The sequence below is a fragment of the Cottoperca gobio genome, chromosome 9 (genome assembly GCF_900634415.1).
Source record: "Cottoperca gobio chromosome 9, fCotGob3.1, whole genome shotgun sequence".
Taxonomy (NCBI): Eukaryota; Metazoa; Chordata; class Actinopteri; order Perciformes; family Bovichtidae; genus Cottoperca; species Cottoperca gobio.
Genome location: NC_041363.1, coordinates 7,354,139 through 7,374,641, shown reverse-complemented (window position 1 = coordinate 7,374,641; position 20,503 = coordinate 7,354,139). Strand labels below are relative to the sequence as shown.

Sequence of the window (20,503 nt, the reverse complement as noted above, 5' to 3'; positions counted from 1 at the left end):
TCTGCTAATCCTGTGAGGAAAGCCACCTGAATGTCATGTATTCTTCTAGCTGCAATCAAAATCTGATTTAAATGTGTGGTTTAGGTCTCTGGGGAAACGATTCAGCAAGTCTAACGGAATTGTAAGCGCATTTTGGACACTGAGTCTTCCTGCCCTAATAAGACTTAGGCTACAGTTCAATTAGAGGGACCCACAGCACACAGGAAATTATGTAGTAAAACATTGTAATTCCAATTTGATCTGCTGCTGTTTTGTCTTTCAGTGTTTCAAGTTGACTGACATTTGTTTTAATAAAAGTATTTGCTACAGTAGAGCTAAAAAATTCAAAAAATCTAACCTTGTAGGAACAAATTACTCTGAAGTCACATGTACTTTTACCATCTCTCCTAACTTCTTTTTAACTTCTCTGTTCATTACTTTCCACAAGTGTATAGAGTTTAAGGAAGATAAGGCTGTCAGTGTAAAAAATGTGGAGTTCTTCACAGATTTTGATAATCTGAAAAAAATATCTATTGCCCTTGAATTCACTGTCTGGCCAGCAGCCACTACAAAGCAAGAAGACAATGAAAGCATGACGCAGATCACTTGGGTTACAGTTTGTAGTGGCAACATTTCTTTGTTTCATTAACCTTGTCAAAGCATATTTCACAGTATATATAAAAAAGAGAAAAACCTAAGACATGTTCTTTCTACAGCATAATTGCATTTCTTTAAAAGAGGTGGCATGGGGACAGGTCGACAAGCTTGCTGTGTTTTGTAGGACGGTATTTCAACCCTTCAAAGTTTTGAACATAGAAAAAGAATTAAGATGGCCATCATAAAGTGTTCGAGACTAAGAGAGGCTAAAAACCCAAAAGTATGACGTTCTAGCAAATGTTAACAGTCCACACTAAGATGGTAATCATGATAAACATTGCTAACATGCTCAACATCAGCATGTTAGCATCGTCATTGTAAGAATGCTAACATGCTGATGTTAACATTTAGCTCAAACCACGATGCCTAAGTACAAAGCAACTAGCATGGCTGCAGGCTGAGAAAGTGTCACAGGTGAAACTGGAACAAATACATTTGAACACTTGTTGACAATCTCCTACTTTATCCAGCTAACCCATGAGGAAATGTAACCGTCCATCGGATGCAAAGTCGAAAGATAACCTTTGCTGCACAAAGCAGCATGATGCACGTCTTAATCACAGGGGCCAACATGTCGCAAGTTCCTCTGTGGAAGAACAGATGCTGCAATGTGACGTGTGCTTTCCTTTCAAGTCAGTAATGTCATCTGGGCTGGATCATCAAAACTGGAAACAGTAATTCTACACCTGAAAAAGCAGCCTTTCAAGCTGGCTGTGAACATGACAGCTTCTCTTTTTTTTCGTGTGTGGGCATGCCGTTTCAGTCGAGTCAGTGGGGAGGAAGTGATAAAGTTGCTGTAAGATGACTACATCAAAAGCCTTTAACCTGCCTTAGCAGACCTCACAAGTGATGAACAAAGAGCAGCTAGGGTTTAAAAAAAAAAAAAAAAGGTTTTGAAAGATGGAGTAGGTGTGAAAGGATGTCTTGTTTAACGGTGACGAGTAGGAAGTTGAAGTGAAATCCGCAACCCAGTGAAAGTCAGCTACATGCACTTATGTTCAGAAAGGCTTCTATAGAAAGCTTCCAAATGGAGGTACTATAGGAAGGATGATTCACCAGTCTGGAGGTGATCGGGCCGTTAGCATAACACTATAAGTAAAGAAACTTCTGCCCGTGGGGTGAACTGTCAAGTATTTATTTTAAGTATTTTCAACCACTAAATGGATACCCTGTGGGAGGGTGAATTAAAGGAGTTCCTCTTTAGTATCTGGTCTCAAATATGAATCATAAATAGACATTTTGAACACTGGTTGTGAAGAAATGCTGAGGCCAGCTGATAATTAGGATATATGGAGCTCAAATGTAACTGAGGGTGTGTCCAAACTAATCAGTAAGTGAATTATGAATTATGTTTGACAAAGATAGTGATGTCCAGATGAGAAAGTGTTAAAACCTACTGTGCTACACACACAGCCCATAATTCCCTACTCCGCCCAAAGACAATCCTTCCCTGGCTGCTGCCATCATGGCTGCTCGCTCCCAGGGTGACAACAGGTCTTGGCTTTGCTTGGCTTGAGGTGAGCAGCAGCATCATTAATTCAACTTTGAAATAACAGAATCCAGGATATCCTGTGGCTAACCACCAAGGCACAGATTGTCTAACCAAAGGGAGAAGCCACGCCTGTAATCCTGTCAGCTCAGATGGATGAAATATGAATGTTTGAGGAGGTTTAATGAAAACAAGAGTGGCTCCAGATGCCCTTTGCCTTGACGAAGATCTCTTTTTTTTTTGTTCGCTGAGATAATTCAATACTCAAATGTTACAGAACATTAGTTGTTCATTTGGAACATTTAAGCCAAAACAATTACTAAGGTGTATATAAAGATAAAAGCTCACACGTTTTTCTTTTGTAATACATCTCACAGCCTTGTGAATACAAAACAAGCGAGTTTGTGCATGCATATGTGTGTCATGTCCTACATTGAAACCAGCCACTGTTGTGATAGGTGCAGGCCCAGCCCCGACTACATGTGACAGCACAAATGACTGCAAGCCTAATGACTACACCTTTTTAATGTGTTTACTTTAAACATCCATCTTCATACACTCTCCAAAAACCTGTGTAATTGTTTTCTCTCTTATTTGCTCTTCCATTGTCTTCCCTGCTACCCGGCATGTGAAAAGAAAAAGGGCAAGATAAAGATAAGATAAAAGTAGATCGCTCAGGTTGGGGGGGGGGGATTGCCCTGTCTAATTGTTACATCTTCTGCCTTATCTGATCTTGCAAGGCTGTTATTGTAATGACACACCGGTGGAGACACCGTGAGCCATTCATGGCACAATCCATCCCTTCATTGCTCTGGGTTTTCTCCACTCAGTCCAGGAAGGATAGTGGGGCATGTGAGGGCTGGATGTGGGCTGGAAGGGCGGCAGGAGTGCTGAGGTAACCACTCTAATAAGTGATGCGTCTCTGCACTGCATTGTGCATTGTACTTTGACATGACGACACGCTGTGGAGTAACTAATTATCTTCTGAAAGAGAAAGGTCAGGTTCCAGATACTGTTACATGTTACACCTTTTCAAATGAATCTTATTAATGATGAATACATTATTTCAGCAGGTTTGTTTTGTTTGTGACAAGCCTAAATGAGTGGCCTGCATGACTTTGGTGCACTCAGGTATTGCCCACTGTTTGAGCTTTTTAAAGGCAAACCCTGTGAAGTCTTTTGGTGTGAATTATAATACTACCCTTTAGTGCCCTGCCATGGTTCCACAAGGTATTGCAATGTAAAAAAAATATTCACACAATCAATTCTTGAGAGCTTCTTTCAATTAATAATTTACTTTTAAACCAGTAAGGGTAACCTTAGTGGGGTCGTTAAACAGGAAAGATAAACTGCTGCTACATTGTCAAGCTACAGACCTGCTTGTTATTTCAAAACTGCATTTAAACTAAATCTCAAAATAACTTACAAAAAGTAAAAGGGTTTAGCAGTGTTCAGTTGTCTGATGTCCTCCAGATACGTGGGTCTGGAGCAGATGTCTGAAGCATTTTTTGCGTTCAGATTGAAGAAGGAATTAGTGGTTGACTGTAATGGAAAGTAACAGCAATGGTTTGAATTATGGTTTGGACTGAATGATGGGTATCACTCTTGTCTATTAAGCTGAGGTTTGTTTACAGACACAACAAAGCTACATGTAAGGCAAGCGATGGAGGCCCCTCTCATTCTGCCACAAGGCATCCTTTATAAAGACATATAAAATACTGTTTGACGTAATCAGAGGTGATTTACGGCCTGTTTTATGAGATGTAGTTGACTCTGCTGTTTATCCTCAGTGATGACAGCTCACATTAGCTGTGGTGCTCCATCTCTTTGCCTGTCTCAGGCAGCAAGGTGTCTTTTGTTTGGTTCCTCACAGTCTTAAGGAAGGACATGATCGAAGAGCCACCGGTGCCCCTCTCCTCTAATGCTGTGGGTGCTCTGCTGATCATCTCCTGCTCTAACTCCTGGCTCTGATTTCGAAGTTGTCGGGCGTGGGCAGCGGGTACAGTGATGAAGCGGCTGACAACATTGATGTGGTAGCTGCGCAAAGCCAACAGTTTTGTGACGCAGTGCTGAAAGGCCTGTCTTAGCCGCTCGCTGGCCTGCTGCTGGACAAAACTCTTTAGGGAAGGTTGCAACGAGATGTCCTGGATCAGCTGCTTGTGGGCAGGTGGCATGTAGTTCCTCATGCGGGTTAGAAAGGCGCCTACATACAGAAAAGGGCATCATCACAATGAGTCCTTCTCAAACCTCTCTGGCACTGTTGTAATCAATCAAATGAAAAACAGCCATCTTACCACTTTTTTCTTCATGTTTGACTCCCAGAAGTTCATCGAAGCAGTGCAGGAGGCTGCTCTGTGCAGCGCTCCCACCAGAATACTCCATTGGCTCTGCCTGGACGCCTTCATAAATCAACCCCTTTGGCATAGAGGGGTTGTCTTTCCACCTATGCATGTGCACATGGACACAAACCCAGATACATTTCAAAAACATGTTTCACTTTACAAATAAATTACTAATAGGTCAAATGAAAATTTACCCAGACAAGTAGATCCTCATAATGCCATAGAAGACCGAAGGCTCCACGTACACTTAACAAAAATCACGTTAATCAAAACACTTGTCAACAGGGTGATATTATTACTTAAAAATATGTCAGAGCAATTACCGTGCATCAGTTTGATTGCTTCTGTCATGTCCTGGATAGACTGGCTGATGTCCTCTAAGGCTCTGGCCACAGCCTCAGTGTCTCCACACCTGACACCATTGATCACAACGGGAATGTTCTGCAAGGTGCAGTTACAATGACAATGACATTTCCTTGATTTAAATGTCATTAGAAGGTGACTTTAATAGTTTTCAATCAACAACTCAAACAGAATTAATCCTCGTGTTTTTCCACCAGTACATGTTGTAGTTCTGATTATACATTCACCCTCAGTGCCGGGACTGCAGCTAGCTCCACCAGCATAGTGACCATAAAGAAACCTCTCACACTGTCTCCACCTGGGAGGCTGACCAGCAGCTCCAGGTTCCTGCATGACGAACGTAAAACAATAACCTTTTGCACACACCAGAATATCACGGTACATTATGTGTAGAGGACCAGAATTAAAGTGAAAATGTACTCACTTCATGTCAAAAGGCCTGGCGTAAAGATGAACATGAAAGATAAAGAGATAACAGATTTATACCTGACACTTCAGGAGGCAACCAAACCACACGCAGAACTGGCCTTACCCCTCTGGATCCTTCTTCCTCCAGTTAGCCAGTACGGCATCTGAATGGGTGAGAATCGGGGGAAGTCCTAAGCGCTGGGACACCTCCCAGTATGGGACCGCCAGGTTATATGGCAGCATCTTAGAGGAAGATTGTTGAAAATGGAAAGCAATTCATATAAATTGTAGAGTAACTGATATCAGGCAGGGAGATGAGGAATGAAAAAGTCAGAATGACAATAATAATAACTGAGATACCTCCACTGTGCCCTTGTCTCCCTCCTGCCAGGCGTAGCCCATGGTCATCACGCTGAGGGCCAGGTGGGCCAGCCGTAACTCCGGGTGTTTCTGCAGAAATTGGCTGCTCAGCAGCGGCATCTGGACAGGCCGAGTAGCAACAGTGAACCATGGCTCTATAAATATAGTGAAATGTCCTTGTCAGTTTATTGTCCCCACTTACCTTGTTAATATGGCTGCGCAACTTGTGAGAGTGCACAAGCTCTGGGACTCGCAGGGCAATATCCATCCATGGCTGGTAGTAGGGGGGAAGCTCTTCCTTTGAAAGTTAAGTTGGAGCATCAAAAGAATATGTTGCACACCGTGACAAATGGAAATGAAACACAGCAGTGCACAGATGTGAGGGTACAAATGCTGTAATAATCCAAGACATTTATTTCATTTTATTTGAAGTCCTCTTACCTTACAATTCCTATTTGCATTTCATTGTTTAATGTTGCTACATGCATAGTGACCTTGCACACAATGGGGATTTATATAAATGCTGCTGTAGGAATAAAGTTCTTTACACAAAGCAAACAGGAACATTGCCAATTTTCAACTTCCCTCAGTCAAATGGTCTCAATCAATACCACCAGTCACAAGTTCACAGTGTTATACCTGCTATGAACTGTGAGCACCATTTTCATTTCATTTTGAGTTGAGTTAAATGGCTTACAATGTTTGTGTGTAAGGTAAAATGTAAAAACTACAAAGAGGCAGAGAAAGAAATCCATTTACACTTACCAGAGGATTAGGGAGGATGAAGCCAAACTCCTCAGAGACATGGTAGGAGTCCAGAGAGAAAGGAGATTTGGAGTCTGATTCAGCAGCAGCCATAGAGAAAGAAACAGAAACCCACTGACAGCGACGATCCTCAGACTATCTGAATGCTTCAAGAAACCCCGACCTGTCTGGACTCTGGTACAGTTGCTCGGGTCAATAACGGTTATTGGTTACACAACATTCACCCCTTACTTCTGCTATTGCGCAAGTTAAGAGTGACAAATCAGTACCTATGCTTCACTTTGTGAATCATTAGGTAGAAGATCTCCACTGTTTGCACAAGCATTTATAATTCTTTAACTTTGCTCAATACAAAAACATGTTAGGTATCAATTATGTGTGAGAATATTATGGTAGATAGAATCATTTCCATGTTGTGTATGTGAAATACTGCACTTTTATTTCACCACGTTTTCAATTTATCAGGCAGGTATGAATGTGTAACAATGCTTCATTTCTAAGAATACAATTACAATATTTTAGTTTACTTGGTGAGGGGAGGGGGTGACATGATGTTATTTGATCCCACAGACACTGAACAATTGAGCCAAGATAGCCTAAAATTGGTGTTTGACATAACATCAAATTACACCAATTACAGAAAGAAGATCTGTCCTGAGGCATTTTTTTGTTTCTGATTCTGGGAAAGTGGCCAAAAAACTTCTGTATCTCTTTAACCAAATCCTACACATTTAGGTTTTCCTATGTGATCTTCTTTTTAAAGCTAATGTATTGTTATTTCACATACATTCACTGAGCCTCACCTGAAAGTGTTTAGAGCCCCCCTGGGGAGGCCAGCCTCACACTTGAGAAATTAATCAATCTTAAATGGATTTTCCAGTCGGCAAAACGGCTTTCTGCTTTGTATACAACAGTACAAACATGTAAACAGCCTAGATAAGTAAAAAGTGACCAAAACATTAAAAAGAAATACCAAAGGTTATCTCCACCTCCACATCCCATCTTATGTCCTCCTCTCTGTCAACACACTGACACCAAATTCTGCGTTGCTTTTATCTCTCATCTTTCATCAATATATTTTTATAATTATGTTTAACTTGTGAGTATTTGTGTTTCATATTTTGGTTCATATTCAGATTCTGCTCATACAAGCATCTTACATTTCCATAGCTTTTTCTTTTTTCCTATTGATTGACTGCTTTTAAACTTAGTATAACATCCTCACTTACAACACAAATGCTACATACATGGTATTATAGCATTATGTCATATGTGTAGCAGCACAAAGCATTATTCAGTATCTGTTTATTCTTATTTTGAAGGAAATAGTTCCACCCTTTGCTCTGTTTTTATATCTGCCCATGTTGTGGCTCAGGATTAAAGAGAGGATTGAAGGAACTTTAGAGTGTCGGCCTCACCTTGTGGAGAAGAATGAACATTGCAGGAGTTACATAAAGAAGACTTCACATGTGGAGAAAAGAAAAGAATCAATCAGTATCAAACTAAAAGTGCATTTAACTATATGGGAACTGGTTGATTTAATTTTGGAAAGCTGACATGCTGTGTCCACTCAGACAAGTATTTCAAAAACATACCAAATGTAATAGGATATAAATCTGACAAAACATTTTTCACAGAATGATGCTTGTTGTTAAGGCTGCAGAAGAGAGTTAGTATAACTGTGTTCTAAAATGTGCAAGAATAAAGGTCAACTGTAATGTGATCCTCTTGGTTCTGGGAACACAGTTGCGATGTCCAAACACTGGATTGCATTGTTAGACTGTAATGTGAATGGCGTAGTTCAGAGAGTGACAAAAGGAAAAGATAAATCAACTCTTGGGAATTTGGTTTATTGTAGATGCATAGCCTTTCCTGCACCACAACATATGAGGCTGTTAATACAGAGTTACTGAATCTACAAAGACAATCTCCCACCGTCTGTGAACTATGGCTGTCAGTCCCTTTAAATGGTGAGTAACCTTTTATTTATCACACACCAACCAATGCAAGTCATTTCTTTGCTTTGCATCCTGAGGTCGAGTTATCACACCAGTACTTGTATTTCTGCAAAGTGCTAAACAATAACTTAACTGACTGCGAACAAGAGCTGTTGCTGCGTGTGTCTTATGGCTAATGTGTGATAACCGTGATACATGTGAATCTTATGCAGTAGATTTAACTCAGTAACCGGTTCAATACTTGTAACATGGCATTGACTTAGTTCTTTTTTAGTATTGAAAACAAGTTTATTGTCACAAAAACTGCAATTCATGGTCTGAATGACCTTGTCGGTCTTTATTAACCAAAACAGTGATGTGATAGTTTGATAATATGCAAGAAATAACATTGAAGTATCAAAAGGAACATGTAAGTTTCATGCAATATTTTTAAATCCATAATAAAACTATTGCAGTAAATCAAAATGCTGCATTAAAGGGATGATGATGTCATCAGGGTTATCTCTTATGTTATCTAACAAAGATGTGCTACTTGTTGCATCATGGGAAATATAGGCTTGATTATTTCTGGAGCTTGACCTGCAGGAATTACAAGTCACGATATCTCTAGTAACATTTTTAACATGTTGATGAAAATGTTTAATTATGTTTATGTATTATTAATTACGTTTTCATTATAATTTCACATTTATTTATGGAATATTTTCCCGTTCAGAGCCATAAATGCACAGTTTATAAAGAGCCAAATGAGTTAATGTAGTACCAGGGAACAGCTCATCATTTAAATACAGCTCAACAGCTATCATGACTCATGCATTTGTCTTTTTCCAGCCTTCTTGAATGATACAATGATGGTCGGCCCAAACATAGAAATGTATTATTTGTGTTCCAGTCATCTGATTCCTTTACTTGTTTGTTTTTTAGAATGTGTGTCATGTATCCATGCCACACATGCAACCACTATGTGTGTATAAGCCACAAGTTACATGCACACACACACACACACACAATAACAAACACACACACACACACACACACACACACACACACACACACACACACACACACACAATAACAAACACACACACACTGGATAGAATACAACATTATCATATAACGCCTATGAAAGCTGATCATTCATGCACACTCAAAACAGAAACATACTGTATACTGTGCAAAGTATTATGTAGATTTGTTCAAGGAAGAGATACACACAAACAAAACCACACGTGGTGGACTGGAGATAAGTCAATCCAGGCTGCTAAAGAGCTGTACAACGAGATTTGTGCGACTTTAAAGTGGATCAGTGTTTTGTAATGAATGGGGTTGTTTTTTCCGTCGGTGCCTGTCTATTATTATCTACGGAGGCCTTACAGTAAGTGGAGGTGGTTCCAGGACGGCCAGAGCTGTAGCTCTGCTTGGCACCGACAGGCTTCAGATCAGCGTTGTATTTTTGGCAATTCAATCGGACTTATCGCACTGATCCGTGGGACGTCTCTGGAAACATCTGCGGTCGGTCGCCTCTTTCCAAGCCTCGTTCACATTGCCTTGAAGATGAAGTTAAATACGAGCCGCAGTCAGGTGCAAGCCGCATCCGATGGAGCCCTGCCTTTTATCTCGTTCATCGACCAACCCGATGCATCACTTCCTTATGTTGCGGTAAGCGGGACATCATATATTTCTTGCAAAGGAATCAAACTGGTTTTTTATTTCCGCTTTGTTTATTTTGGCCATGAACGCGGAGCTACATAAACAGGCTCAAGAGTCAGTGACGGGGTGTTACATAAGGTGTAATGCAGCAGAGCCTCATGACTAGTGTCTCGGTGGTGGTGGGACTGTTCGGTCCTTCTGGTAGGATATGCACAATTTTATCATCTTTGTTGTAGATGATAACTGAGGCTGCAAGCTTATTTAATGATGTTGTGCTTAGGAGGATAGTGTGAAGGTGCTGTATGGGTTATTTAGAGTGTCTGACTATATAACAAAACATTAATTAAATCGGGAGTTGCGCAGTGTAGACTAACCGGAAAGGGCATATGAATGAGCAATATTAGATGCTGTGTATCTCTATAATGTCAAACAGGCCCTGTCTAAGGTCAGATGTTTTTATATAACTACCTAGATGAAGATGAGACCTAGCCTATGGGGATGCAGATTGTGCAGTCAATGAAAGGCTGATTTTATGAATGGCTGCATCGTGACCGTCAGAAATAAATCATAGTAACCCGTAATAGTAATCTCATTGCATACAAGTATAGGCTACATCAAAATATGAAATCCTGCTATAAGAAATAAATATTGTTTCCTGATTCTCATCCTAGAGCATCAGCTGTAGTGTGTAGGTGACCAAAGGTGATGCTTTAGGGAGGGGACCAGTCATTTCTTCACAGCAGGTTATTTAGGGTCGAGGAAGGGACAGGAACACCAGGAGCTTTTGACCTCATTCAGAACAAGTTAGCTTTATCTGAGAATCTAAATATGAATGGTTCTTCTGATCAAAGTTTGTACATTTCCAGTGCAGTGACTCTTTCAAGGGGAAAGATGATAAGACAAAACTGAGATGGTGGTCTGGCATTTGAACATGAGATGTGATCCGTGATATGACAAAGCTTTGACGTTACAGTACACAGAATCTGATGTTCTGTGTGTTGTGGTGGCACAAGTGAGATCTAAAAGAACAACACTAGCATGACAGTAGCCTACCACAGCAGTTATATTTGTCATGTTTATATGCTGCTGTTTTTCTAGAACTAGAATCATGATCAGTGTAATAGATGGACTGATATAAGCTGTGACACACGGAGACACAGACTACAGTTCCCTTGGAAACCAGTCGTCCGGTTACCTAAATCATCAGCCACCATTTTCAAGAGACAGAAATAGTCTATTTACCTATTCCCTCTATTTCATTTAATGAAGGTGCATTCGTGGATGTCAGATTTTTAGAACTCATTGTTATGGTTTAGGGCTGTGATGATTAAAGGTCAGGTTGTTTGGATTTTAATATAAGAACCGTAAACAGGGAAAGGTATTTTAGGCTTGCAGATGGTTGATGGGATTACAGAAATATCTACAAGGAATTGTATCAGCCTTTATTAACCCATAGTAGACCAACTAAACAGGTTATTTTAAAATGGGTTATTGTTTTGGAACTAAATGTGCTTATCCTTTACTATTCAACTAAAATGTTGGATGTAAATGTAAAATTGGCATTTTCATTTTGCAGTACTGGGCGTGTCGCAACATCCTCCTTTTTGTTTGCTTGTCCCTTTAAATTTTTTCCTATATCAGGAGCTAGGACAGGGAACTTGTGAATGGGCTCAGGTAAGTCACAAGACTGTCCATTGATAGCTCTGCAGGCAGAAGGAGCAGTGCAGATGAGGAGTAGTCACAGTGTCTAATATCCGTATTGATTAATGTTCCTGTACTGTTCAGGACAATAGTTTAGGATTTCAGGTGCTGATGCAGCTTTCTGTTTTATCTTGACAGGTCCCAGCTGACAGATTCTGATATGGACTATGAGAGGCCAAACGTTGAAACTATCAAGTGTGTGGTTGTGGGAGACAATGCAGTCGGAAAGACCCGCCTTATCTGCGCTCGGGCCTGCAATGCCACACTGACTCAGTACCAGTTACTTGCTACACATGTGCCCACTGTCTGGGCAATTGACCAGTACCGAGTATGCCAGGAGGTGAGCATGACCTTTTAAGATTGCATGTTTTCAAAATGTGAAAAGATGTTTTTGACGATTTAAATCTCTGGTCCCAAGCTCTAGTCAAACTCTAAATGTTCCACATATGAACATTAAGCTGTACGCATTCACTCTACTGACTTACACAAATTAAATATCCCTGAATGTGTCATCTCTAATTAGGTATTAGAACGCTCCAGAGATGTGGTGGATGATGTCAGTGTGTCCCTTCGTCTCTGGGATACTTTTGGAGACCATCATAAGGACCGGCGTTTTGCATACGGCAGGTGAGATATTGTAAAATTCAAAGTTAGTCTGCCACTACGTGCTCGAGTGCTTCCTGAGTTTAGTGGATTTGTCCTGCCTCTTCCCTTCAGGTCTGATGTGGTGGTACTGTGCTTCTCGATCGCCAACCCAAACTCTCTATACCATGTGAAGACCATGTGGTACCCTGAGATCAAGCACTTCTGCCCCCGTGCTCCTGTCATCTTGGTGGGCTGTCAGCTGGACCTGCGCTATGCAGACCTGGAGGCAGTGAACAGGGCACGGAGGCCTTTAGCTAGGTAGTGGGACTCATGTTCGAAGGAGATTGTTTGAAATCGTTTGAGATGAACTCTTTTTGAGTGCCAGAAATGCCTTTTGTAAATGTATTTTCTTGTTTTTCAGACCCATTAAATCCAATGAGATTCTTCCTCCAGAGAGAGGACGGGAGGTGGCCAAAGAGTTGGGAGTGCCATATTATGAAACCAGTGTTGTTGCTCAATTTGGAGTCAAGGACGTCTTTGATAATGCTATCCGAGCTGCGCTCATCTCACGCCGACACCTGCAGTTTTGGAAATCTCACCTCAGAAATGTCCAGCGGCCTCTCCTTCAGGCACCCTTCCTGCCACCAAAACCTCCCCCACCTATAATCACTGTGCCTCCTCCCCCAACCACCACAGAGGAGCATCCAGTCGGTCTTCTGGAGGACCCACACTGTGCTGACGTCATCCTGATCCTGCAGGAGCGACAGAAAATCTTTGCACACAAGATATACTTGTCAACATCCTCTTCAAAGTTCTATGACCTCTTTATTATGGACACGCATCATGAGGAGACTGAAAGGCCCACTCGTGGTCCTCTCTCCGGCAGAGAGCTGCTGATGCGTGCTGCTAGCTTTGATGTTTGCGAAAGCAGCGACGATGGAGACAGGGCCAACCTGAGGGCCTGCACTAGTGATGGGACCTTGAAAGACTCTGACGCGGGCCGACGGAGCAGACTCCTCTCTTCGTGGAGCCGAGCCTTCGTCAGCATCCAGGAGGAGGTGGTAGATGACCCTGTCACATACAGCCCCAGGCCCATGACTGTAGTTCACATGGACCAGTCCATGCAGCTCGGTCCTTTCCGAGCTGTGCTTCGCTACCTGTACACGGGTCAGCTAGACGAGAATGAGAAAGAGCTAATGCACATTGCACACATTGCTGAGCTGCTGGAGGTCTTTGACCTGCGGATGATGGTGGCCAACATACTTAACAATGAAGCCTTCATGAACCAAGAAATCACTAAAGCCTTCCATGTACGGCGCACAAACAGAGTCAAAGAGTGCTTGGCCAAAGGCACTTTTTCTGGTGAGTGGAAATAATGAACCTGTATTTGTTCATGTGTTCTGCCTGAAATAGAGTGCAGGTGTAAGTCAGTTGTTATCTGTGTCCCACCTCTGTATTACAGATGTAATATTCAAACTAGATGATGGGACCATCATGGCCCACAAGCCTTTACTCATCTCTAGTTGTGATTGGATGGCAGCTATGTTTGGTGGGCCTTTTGTGGAGAGCTGCACCAAAGAGGTAAGTCAACCTACATCACTTTGTTAGGCTGTGAAGTACAGACCAAAGTCAGTACTGGGTAAACATTTATTCCATGTTGCTCTTAATTTCCAGTGGAATTCGTATTGCCAGTTTATTCATAAAGCAGTAGCATTTAAAATTGAATTACTTTATAACTACCAAAACACAGTAGAGCAGCAGCGAGCATTACTGACCCAAGTAGAGCACCAATGATATATGTAGTCTGTGTACAAAGAATAATTTAATTAGCGGATTGCAAGTCTGTTGTAATACAATTACGCCGGCTTCTGTCAACCAAACATACTTTCTTAGAGCTCAGTTTGTTTTTCTACCTTAAGAAAATAACACTGTTGAAAGAAATACTTCTGCAGGTAGTTTAAGATTTAGATTTCAAATGATCAAAGATAATATGGCTCTTTAAAGCTATTTATATGTACTGACCAGTTATCAGCCTAAAACACATCATGCTTTTCTTTCTTTTTTGTGGCTATTCTTGCTACTACGATTTTGAAAATAATGACATTTTCTTTCATTTTCTTTTCATCAGATTATATACATTTAAAAGGGAAAAGTAGATTTCTTCTCTGTTTTCTATTAAATGCTAAATACAGCAAAATCCTTGGGCCGCTAAGTCATGACTGTCACATGTTCCTGTTTCTTAGGTGCTGTTTCCAAACACAACTCGCAGCTGTATGAGGGCTGTGCTAGAATATCTCTATACGGGGCGGTTTTGTTCTCGGACTGACCTGGATGCAATGGAGCTTATTGTTCTTGCCAATCGTCTTTGCCTCCCCCACCTAGTTGCACTTACAGGTACTACATTTGCTATAGTTATTACCCTGTAAAGCACAGGATTGTGTTACACACAACCATTGTGGGAATGCATACAGTGACTAGCTTTTATGTTTCTTTCAGAGCTCTACACAGTAACAGTATTGACGGAGGCAGCGATGATGGGGGCTGACATTGATGGAGATGTGCTGGTGTACTTGGATATGGCCCAGGTAGTGTGACCTGTCAATCAGCAGTAAACAAGGACGGCACTTAAAGCTCTTATGTAATGCTTTGGCAAATTGGAATTTTATTAATGAGGGCATTTCTCAGAGAGAGCTGCTCTGGAGGCAGAGAAAATCTTTACTCCTTGAAGGTGGGGCCAAAAAAACTCTGTTTTTCAGAGTGCAAGTCAGCTATTTGGCATAATAAATGGCACCGGATCTTTGGAGCACTGGGCATTTAGGACATACTGAGTCAGGCTCAGCACTTTAGTTCATCCCATCATTCAGCCGTATGTTTGCTTCAGCACTAGCTCTTCACTGTCAATGCAAGGCTGGATGCCAACCAGGCTAACATGCTCGGTAGCTGCATGTTCATTTGGTTAATTGCTCATTTATTTGGTAATATGCACCACTAAAGCACAAAAATAAGATATCAATTAAATTGAAGGTCTTTAGTTTCCTGCATTTTTCCATATAATCTTGAGGCCCCCATTTTATAAAAGAGCCATGTGCGTACTTTCTCAGATGCCATACTAATGCCAACATGCTAAAATTAGCATGCTAATGTTATAATGAAGGTTAACGTATAAGGGAAGCTCCTGAGTGCAGCTGATGTGCAACACATTACATTTACTCACTACAGCTAACAAAGAACAGCTAAAGCTGACAGTAGTACTGCAGCTGAAGCTGATAGAGGTTGAGAAACTCCCATAAAGGTAGAACAAAGGAAGAGCCAAGTCTGATGAAGCAGATGGTAATCTGAACCCAAGGTCACCTAACATGGCCACTGTACGCGTGTGAAATATAAATAAATATAATTCATGCATTAATGACGATGGCTTTTTAGTCCTGCCTATTTAGGTCTAGCTCAAATAATGAGGTGTCTGCATCCAAAGCAACATACAAACCCCACTGCAACCATGCCTGTCATGTACAACAGTTCACAAATACAACAATGACAAATAACAATTTATATGTTGACAGTTCCACGGCGCCCAACAGCTCACTGGCTGGTGTCTTCACCACATCTGCACCAACTACAACAGTGTCTGCCGCAAGTTTCCCCGAGAGATGAAGGCCAAGTCTACAGGTAACATGCATGTGATCTGGTAGCACACTAACAACCTTTAATTCCCTGTCATTCCTACTAAACACTAACCAGACATAAAGTGGCCAATTCAAAAGAGATCTGTAAAAGCAGGCCCACTACACCTCAATAAGAGTTATATTTAGTTTTTGCACAACATATTTATTCCATTTAATATTAAGCATCTACTAAAATGAATGGTTAATGTCCAAAACTACCTTTTAATCAATAATCTAAAAATACACTTCTATCATCTGGTTTTTAGGTTGCTCTCTTTTCTAAAAAACTAACATAAGTAACAGTTTAGCCAGTATAGTGTTGCAAAATCAGTAATTACAGCGGGCCTGTACGATAACGTCTTAAGTTACTTGTTCCTTTTTATAAATGCTGTTATATTTGCTGTCATGATGGCTGTCAGGCTGTGTTTATATGTTGAAAGTAGATTAAAAGTGTTGCACACTCTCTACATGCAATTCTTCTTTTTATGAATGTATACATTATATAAGATTTCCTCTTAAATGTATTTTGTGCACAATTATTATTGTGAAAAATATGCAAATGTCACTTAGATCTGTTTTCTACGTGCTGCAATTTGTTGTTGTGACCATGTTGAACAACTAATGTGGGAAAATGGACTTTTACAAATGGACTATTGAAATTCCTAAAACAGTTTATTCTGATGCAGAGAACCAAGAATACTTTGAGAAAAATCGCTGGCCACCAGTGTGGTATCTGAAGGAGGACGACCACTACCAAAGAGCACGCAAAGAGCGCGACAAGGAGGACTACTTGTACCAGAGACGGCAATGTAAACGCAGGTGGCTCTTCTGGAACATTCCTTCCTCCCCTAACTCAAACTCTCCTTCTTCTGGCTCCTCCGCTGTCATCTGACCAAGTGGTAAGGCCACGTCCACTCTGAAGTACTTCAGTGTGGATGCAAGTTGTAAAAGATACAATAGAAGATACGCACTGCTGGCTAGGTACGCCCCAATTATTCAGGCACACGGTCTCTCCTCCTGTTTGTCTGCCTCTGCAGTCAAACTGCACTCCTCCAGATCTGCAAGGTCAGCTCAATCTGGCGGTTAAAGTAATGAGTTTTGTTCCTTAGATTTTTAGACTCAAACCTCAGTGGTATGAACCTCACTGACAAATGGCACAGTGTAACTGGCGCAAATAACAACTTATATCGATTGTTGTATGTTCCACCACCTGAACTTTAAGTTTTAAAAATAGGACTCTGCTGGCACAGAACTTTCCACCTATGATCATAATTATCACCAATAACCTGAACGGATAACTAAGTGCTGCTTATCAGCTGCAACAACCAGCAAATCAACACTTCTCAGTCTCAGATATATAACACTTTGCCCTTAAGTGTTTGTACAATCTACCAAACTACGTGTACAGTATGATCTCGTCAACAGGATGTAACGATAGTATGGTCTGCCAGGAATCACTTATTGAAGTCATTCACTCTAGCCATGCTGATTATGATCGTGTAAGCATAAAGGAAAAAATACTGTCAAGTTCCACTCCTGTTTATTTGTGTACAGTCTAATATTGATTATTTGTGCACGGCTTGCACAGCTAAAAGTGAGTCGAGTCTGGACGCACTCAGCATTAACGTATTGTGATCTTGTGATTTGTGGCCTCTTGTCAAACAAAGGGACTTTAGTTTACATGAATGCATCCAGTGTCCTGAGACACAAGAGATCCCAAATCAAGGAAAATGTCATTTCTGTAAAATTCCAGTAAAAACAAACCAGATCACTTTTTATTTCCTATGTGTTGCTCGATGAGGCTTGTTAGCACACATGTTTCCTGAGTTCCTCCGTTTTACATTGAATGATTTCATCAGCTTGATCACTTTCATCCTGGAAAGCAACACATAATGCATCTCAGAGCCAACAGCAGCATGTCCAGTGCTGAAGCCACCACATGTTCATCATGTACACACACCATCCTCTGTGATGGTGTGTCTGACGTGTCTGTCAACTGCTGGAGATTTGGCTTTTGGAGATGTATCATAGCGGATCCGAGGATGCCCCCTGACTGGCTGTGTAAGACTTATACATGCAGGAGGCTTCCTCATGCCTGGGTGAAGTCATCCATACTCTTCTACACACCTCAAGCACTTTTTGGACTCTTCTCCACAGAGACACACACAATAACCTTCAGTAGCAGCATCCTGGTGAACGGCACCGAAAGACAGTATGGTGTCATGACACACTGCAGGCAAATTTTAAAAAAAGGAACTGGGGAGGATACAAAACCATGATATTTAAAATGTTTCAAAAGAAGGTTGTGAAGATGTTTAGCTCAAATCAATTCATCTTGATTTGCTTTGTATATGAGTGAGTCATCTACGGTTGATTGTACTTGATTGTGGGATGAACTGCAGCGTTGTTTGGATTTGTAAGCATAGTGCTCAGTGAAGATTGAAAGTATTGTAAATTGTACAAAATATCAGACAAACGGCAAGTAACTTGCATCAATCTAATGTGCTGTTATCTAATTGTGCACTGCAGGCAGTGAGCAGAATAGTAGAGTATTACTGAGTAATACATACACTGAATATAGACTTGACTTGCATTTAGTTACTGTGCAGCTACAAACTGTTGTTGAAAATACTCATTGTGCTGACCTCCAGATACATCTGTTATATACCGCAGTAGTAAGCAAATGACGGGCAGTTCGAATGAGCAGTTGACTAATAGTAAACTAGGATTACAGTGCAAAGTAAAGTAGTCAAATGTTTATATAAATGACATTATAAAGACTTAGGGCACATCCATAAACATACCGTTATTATACAAAAAAAGAGTCAAATCTGATGGCAGCACATGTTAAAGAAAGGCTAACTTTAATCCTGCATATGATTGGTTAAGACTTTTCCATACCGTTTTTGACCAGACAGATATTTAGAGCCCAACAAAGAGTTTAAAATGATTCAGTGGTATGAATCAATTCAGTGATAAAATCAATTTCTTGCTTGTTTTAACTCTTGACCTAATAACTACACTGCATGATCAGGCTCGCCAAAATAAAAGAAGTTTATTCATTGTCATTTAAAGGGTAAGATATAGATATACAGTAGTGGTGCTGGTGCTCCAAGCAGTAGCTTTAAATTGTTCTCAATTACATGAACCGTTGTCTACTGCAAAGTAAACACAAAGAGCTGTCATTTTAAATATCTTAATGGATCAAATCTTTTGACACACGTGGTCAGACATAAGCTACACGGTGAGCTTCTTTGAGAGCCATCTTTATCTTAACTCTGAATGTTTTAATTTGTCTAGTTTCACACAAAATACAGGTTATTACATTAGTTTAACAGCAGAAGGGTCTATATTGTTATAATTTGCCTTGGTGTGATCGATACATTTCATAGACATGCATTTCATTCCTCAGTGCATTGCATTTCTCAATGAGTCTTCTGCTGATGCTTTGCATCAACAACACCTCATGCCTTAATGTACAGTGTAGTGTATGGTATCGAATGTAAAGTAGTGTTACTGTGGTTATTAGTTTGTTTGCTCTGTGTTCAGTTACCATGGTGCTCTCTAGGTTGTGTGTGTATCTGTAAATGTACCTAATCCATACTTTGGATGTAAAGGAATCGATATATAATCAATTCGATGAGTGTGCTTTACTTTGAACACTGCAAAGGAATTATGTCCTTTTTAAAGCCGTAAACACAAAACTAATTAAAGACTCTGACTATCAAGGCCACACTAGACACTAGACATGATGACAAACCATCAATTTGTGACATTAACCATGAAATGAATGCAGGGATTTCCAATCTGTTCCATTATTTTAAAGTTGCTTTATTCTATTGATCTCCAACTTTGGAGTCTGCATAATTACAAAATGCCGAGACAGGGTGGCCATTGGAAGTTAGATTGTAACTCAAACATGTAAATAGAAATTGTGCGATGACTTGCAATTCAAACTTGGCATAGCAATTGATACAAGCTATTGCATAGTTTAACATATGTTTTTGTACTATGCATACTGAAATGTCTGACTATGAAATTACAAACTTGCACTGCTTTGTAGCACCAGGTTCTATTAAAATTGCATTAGATGGTAGAGCAACATCATTATTAGATATGTAGACAACATCAGGTTAAAAAAAAACATTAGATCATAAATTACAAAGAAGTTGTCACTGGGGCCCTTTTACATATGTTTGGGTGCTAATTTCACCGCTGCAGAGAAGCACAAACCAAAGGGAGCTTTAGCAGCACCAGGAATATATTATATATGCTGCACAATCACTACTGCATAGTTTAAGAGGCCTTGTTCAGAAATGGTTGAAAATTCAATTTAAAGAAAAAACTAATCAAAAGAAAAAAACTTGAATGTTTTCTCAGTGTTCAAAGCCTGGATGACATTTTCCTTAGTCATCAGGTATTTTTGTTCTCAAGAGCTGTTTTTATTGTTTAGGAGCTGTAGATCTGATATTCTGTAGCATGTGTTCTTGAAAATGTGTAAATAATATTTACTAAATAAAAAAAAGAGCAATGTGTGCAGTCGCGTGAGTCTTTTTAAAGAGCTCTTTTAGTGACAGGATGTTG

General features: G+C 40.4%; 2 protein-coding genes across 5 annotated transcripts; one reads left to right on the top strand and one right to left on the bottom strand.

Moving 5' to 3' along the window:
- Nucleotides 1-3,904: 3,904 nt before the first annotated feature.
- On the bottom strand, nucleotides 3,905-6,487 carry ido1 (indoleamine 2,3-dioxygenase 1). Its single transcript, XM_029440217.1, has 10 exons — nucleotides 6,364-6,487; nucleotides 5,801-5,896; nucleotides 5,599-5,718; nucleotides 5,363-5,481; nucleotides 5,255-5,269; nucleotides 5,058-5,157; nucleotides 4,791-4,908; nucleotides 4,662-4,713; nucleotides 4,420-4,568; nucleotides 3,905-4,328 (listed from the first exon to the last, which is right to left on the bottom strand). The coding sequence occupies exons 1-10, from the start codon at nucleotides 6,454-6,456 to the stop codon at nucleotides 3,931-3,933; spliced, it is 1,260 nt and encodes a 419-aa protein (XP_029296077.1). The 5' UTR covers nucleotides 6,457-6,487; the 3' UTR covers nucleotides 3,905-3,930.
- Nucleotides 6,488-8,280: 1,793 nt separating this feature from the next.
- Nucleotides 8,281-20,454, top strand: rhobtb2a (Rho related BTB domain containing 2a). Of its 4 annotated transcripts, none has more exons than XM_029440360.1 (10): nucleotides 8,281-8,333; nucleotides 11,811-12,012; nucleotides 12,196-12,299; nucleotides 12,390-12,575; nucleotides 12,679-13,619; nucleotides 13,720-13,838; nucleotides 14,501-14,651; nucleotides 14,754-14,842; nucleotides 15,818-15,923; nucleotides 16,606-20,454. In XM_029440360.1, the coding sequence occupies exons 1-10, from the start codon at nucleotides 8,311-8,313 to the stop codon at nucleotides 16,809-16,811; spliced, it is 2,127 nt and encodes a 708-aa protein (XP_029296220.1). In that variant the 5' UTR covers nucleotides 8,281-8,310; the 3' UTR covers nucleotides 16,812-20,454. The 4 variants fall into 4 exon arrangements, with proteins under 4 accessions (XP_029296220.1, XP_029296219.1, XP_029296221.1 ...); XM_029440359.1 differs by lacking the exon at nucleotides 8,281-8,333 and adding an exon at nucleotides 9,828-9,980; XM_029440361.1 differs by lacking the exon at nucleotides 8,281-8,333 and adding an exon at nucleotides 10,155-10,172.
- Nucleotides 20,455-20,503: the final 49 nt, after the last annotated feature.

What these genes read in the sequence shown, in the direction of transcription:
- ido1 (XM_029440217.1), bottom strand. Translation starts at nt 6,456, where the DNA reads ATGGCTGCTGCTGAATCAGACTCCAAATCTCCTTTCTCTCTGGACTCC. An exon ending in AGCAATCAAACTGATGCACG is followed by an intron (nt 4,714 to 4,790) that starts GTAATTGCTCTG and finishes ATTTTTGTTAAG; the next exon opens with TGTACGTGGAGCCTTCGGTC. An exon ending in CAAACATGAAGAAAAAAGTG is followed by an intron (nt 4,329 to 4,419) that starts GTAAGATGGCTG and finishes TTCTGTATGTAG; the next exon opens with GCGCCTTTCTAACCCGCATG.
- rhobtb2a (XM_029440359.1), top strand. Translation starts at nt 9,919, where the DNA reads ATGGAGCCCTGCCTTTTATCTCGTTCATCGACCAACCCGATGCATCAC. An exon ending in AGTACCGAGTATGCCAGGAG is followed by an intron (nt 12,013 to 12,195) that starts GTGAGCATGACC and finishes ATCTCTAATTAG; the next exon opens with GTATTAGAACGCTCCAGAGA. An exon ending in GATGAAGGCCAAGTCTACAG is followed by an intron (nt 15,924 to 16,605) that starts GTAACATGCATG and finishes ATTCTGATGCAG; the next exon opens with AGAACCAAGAATACTTTGAG.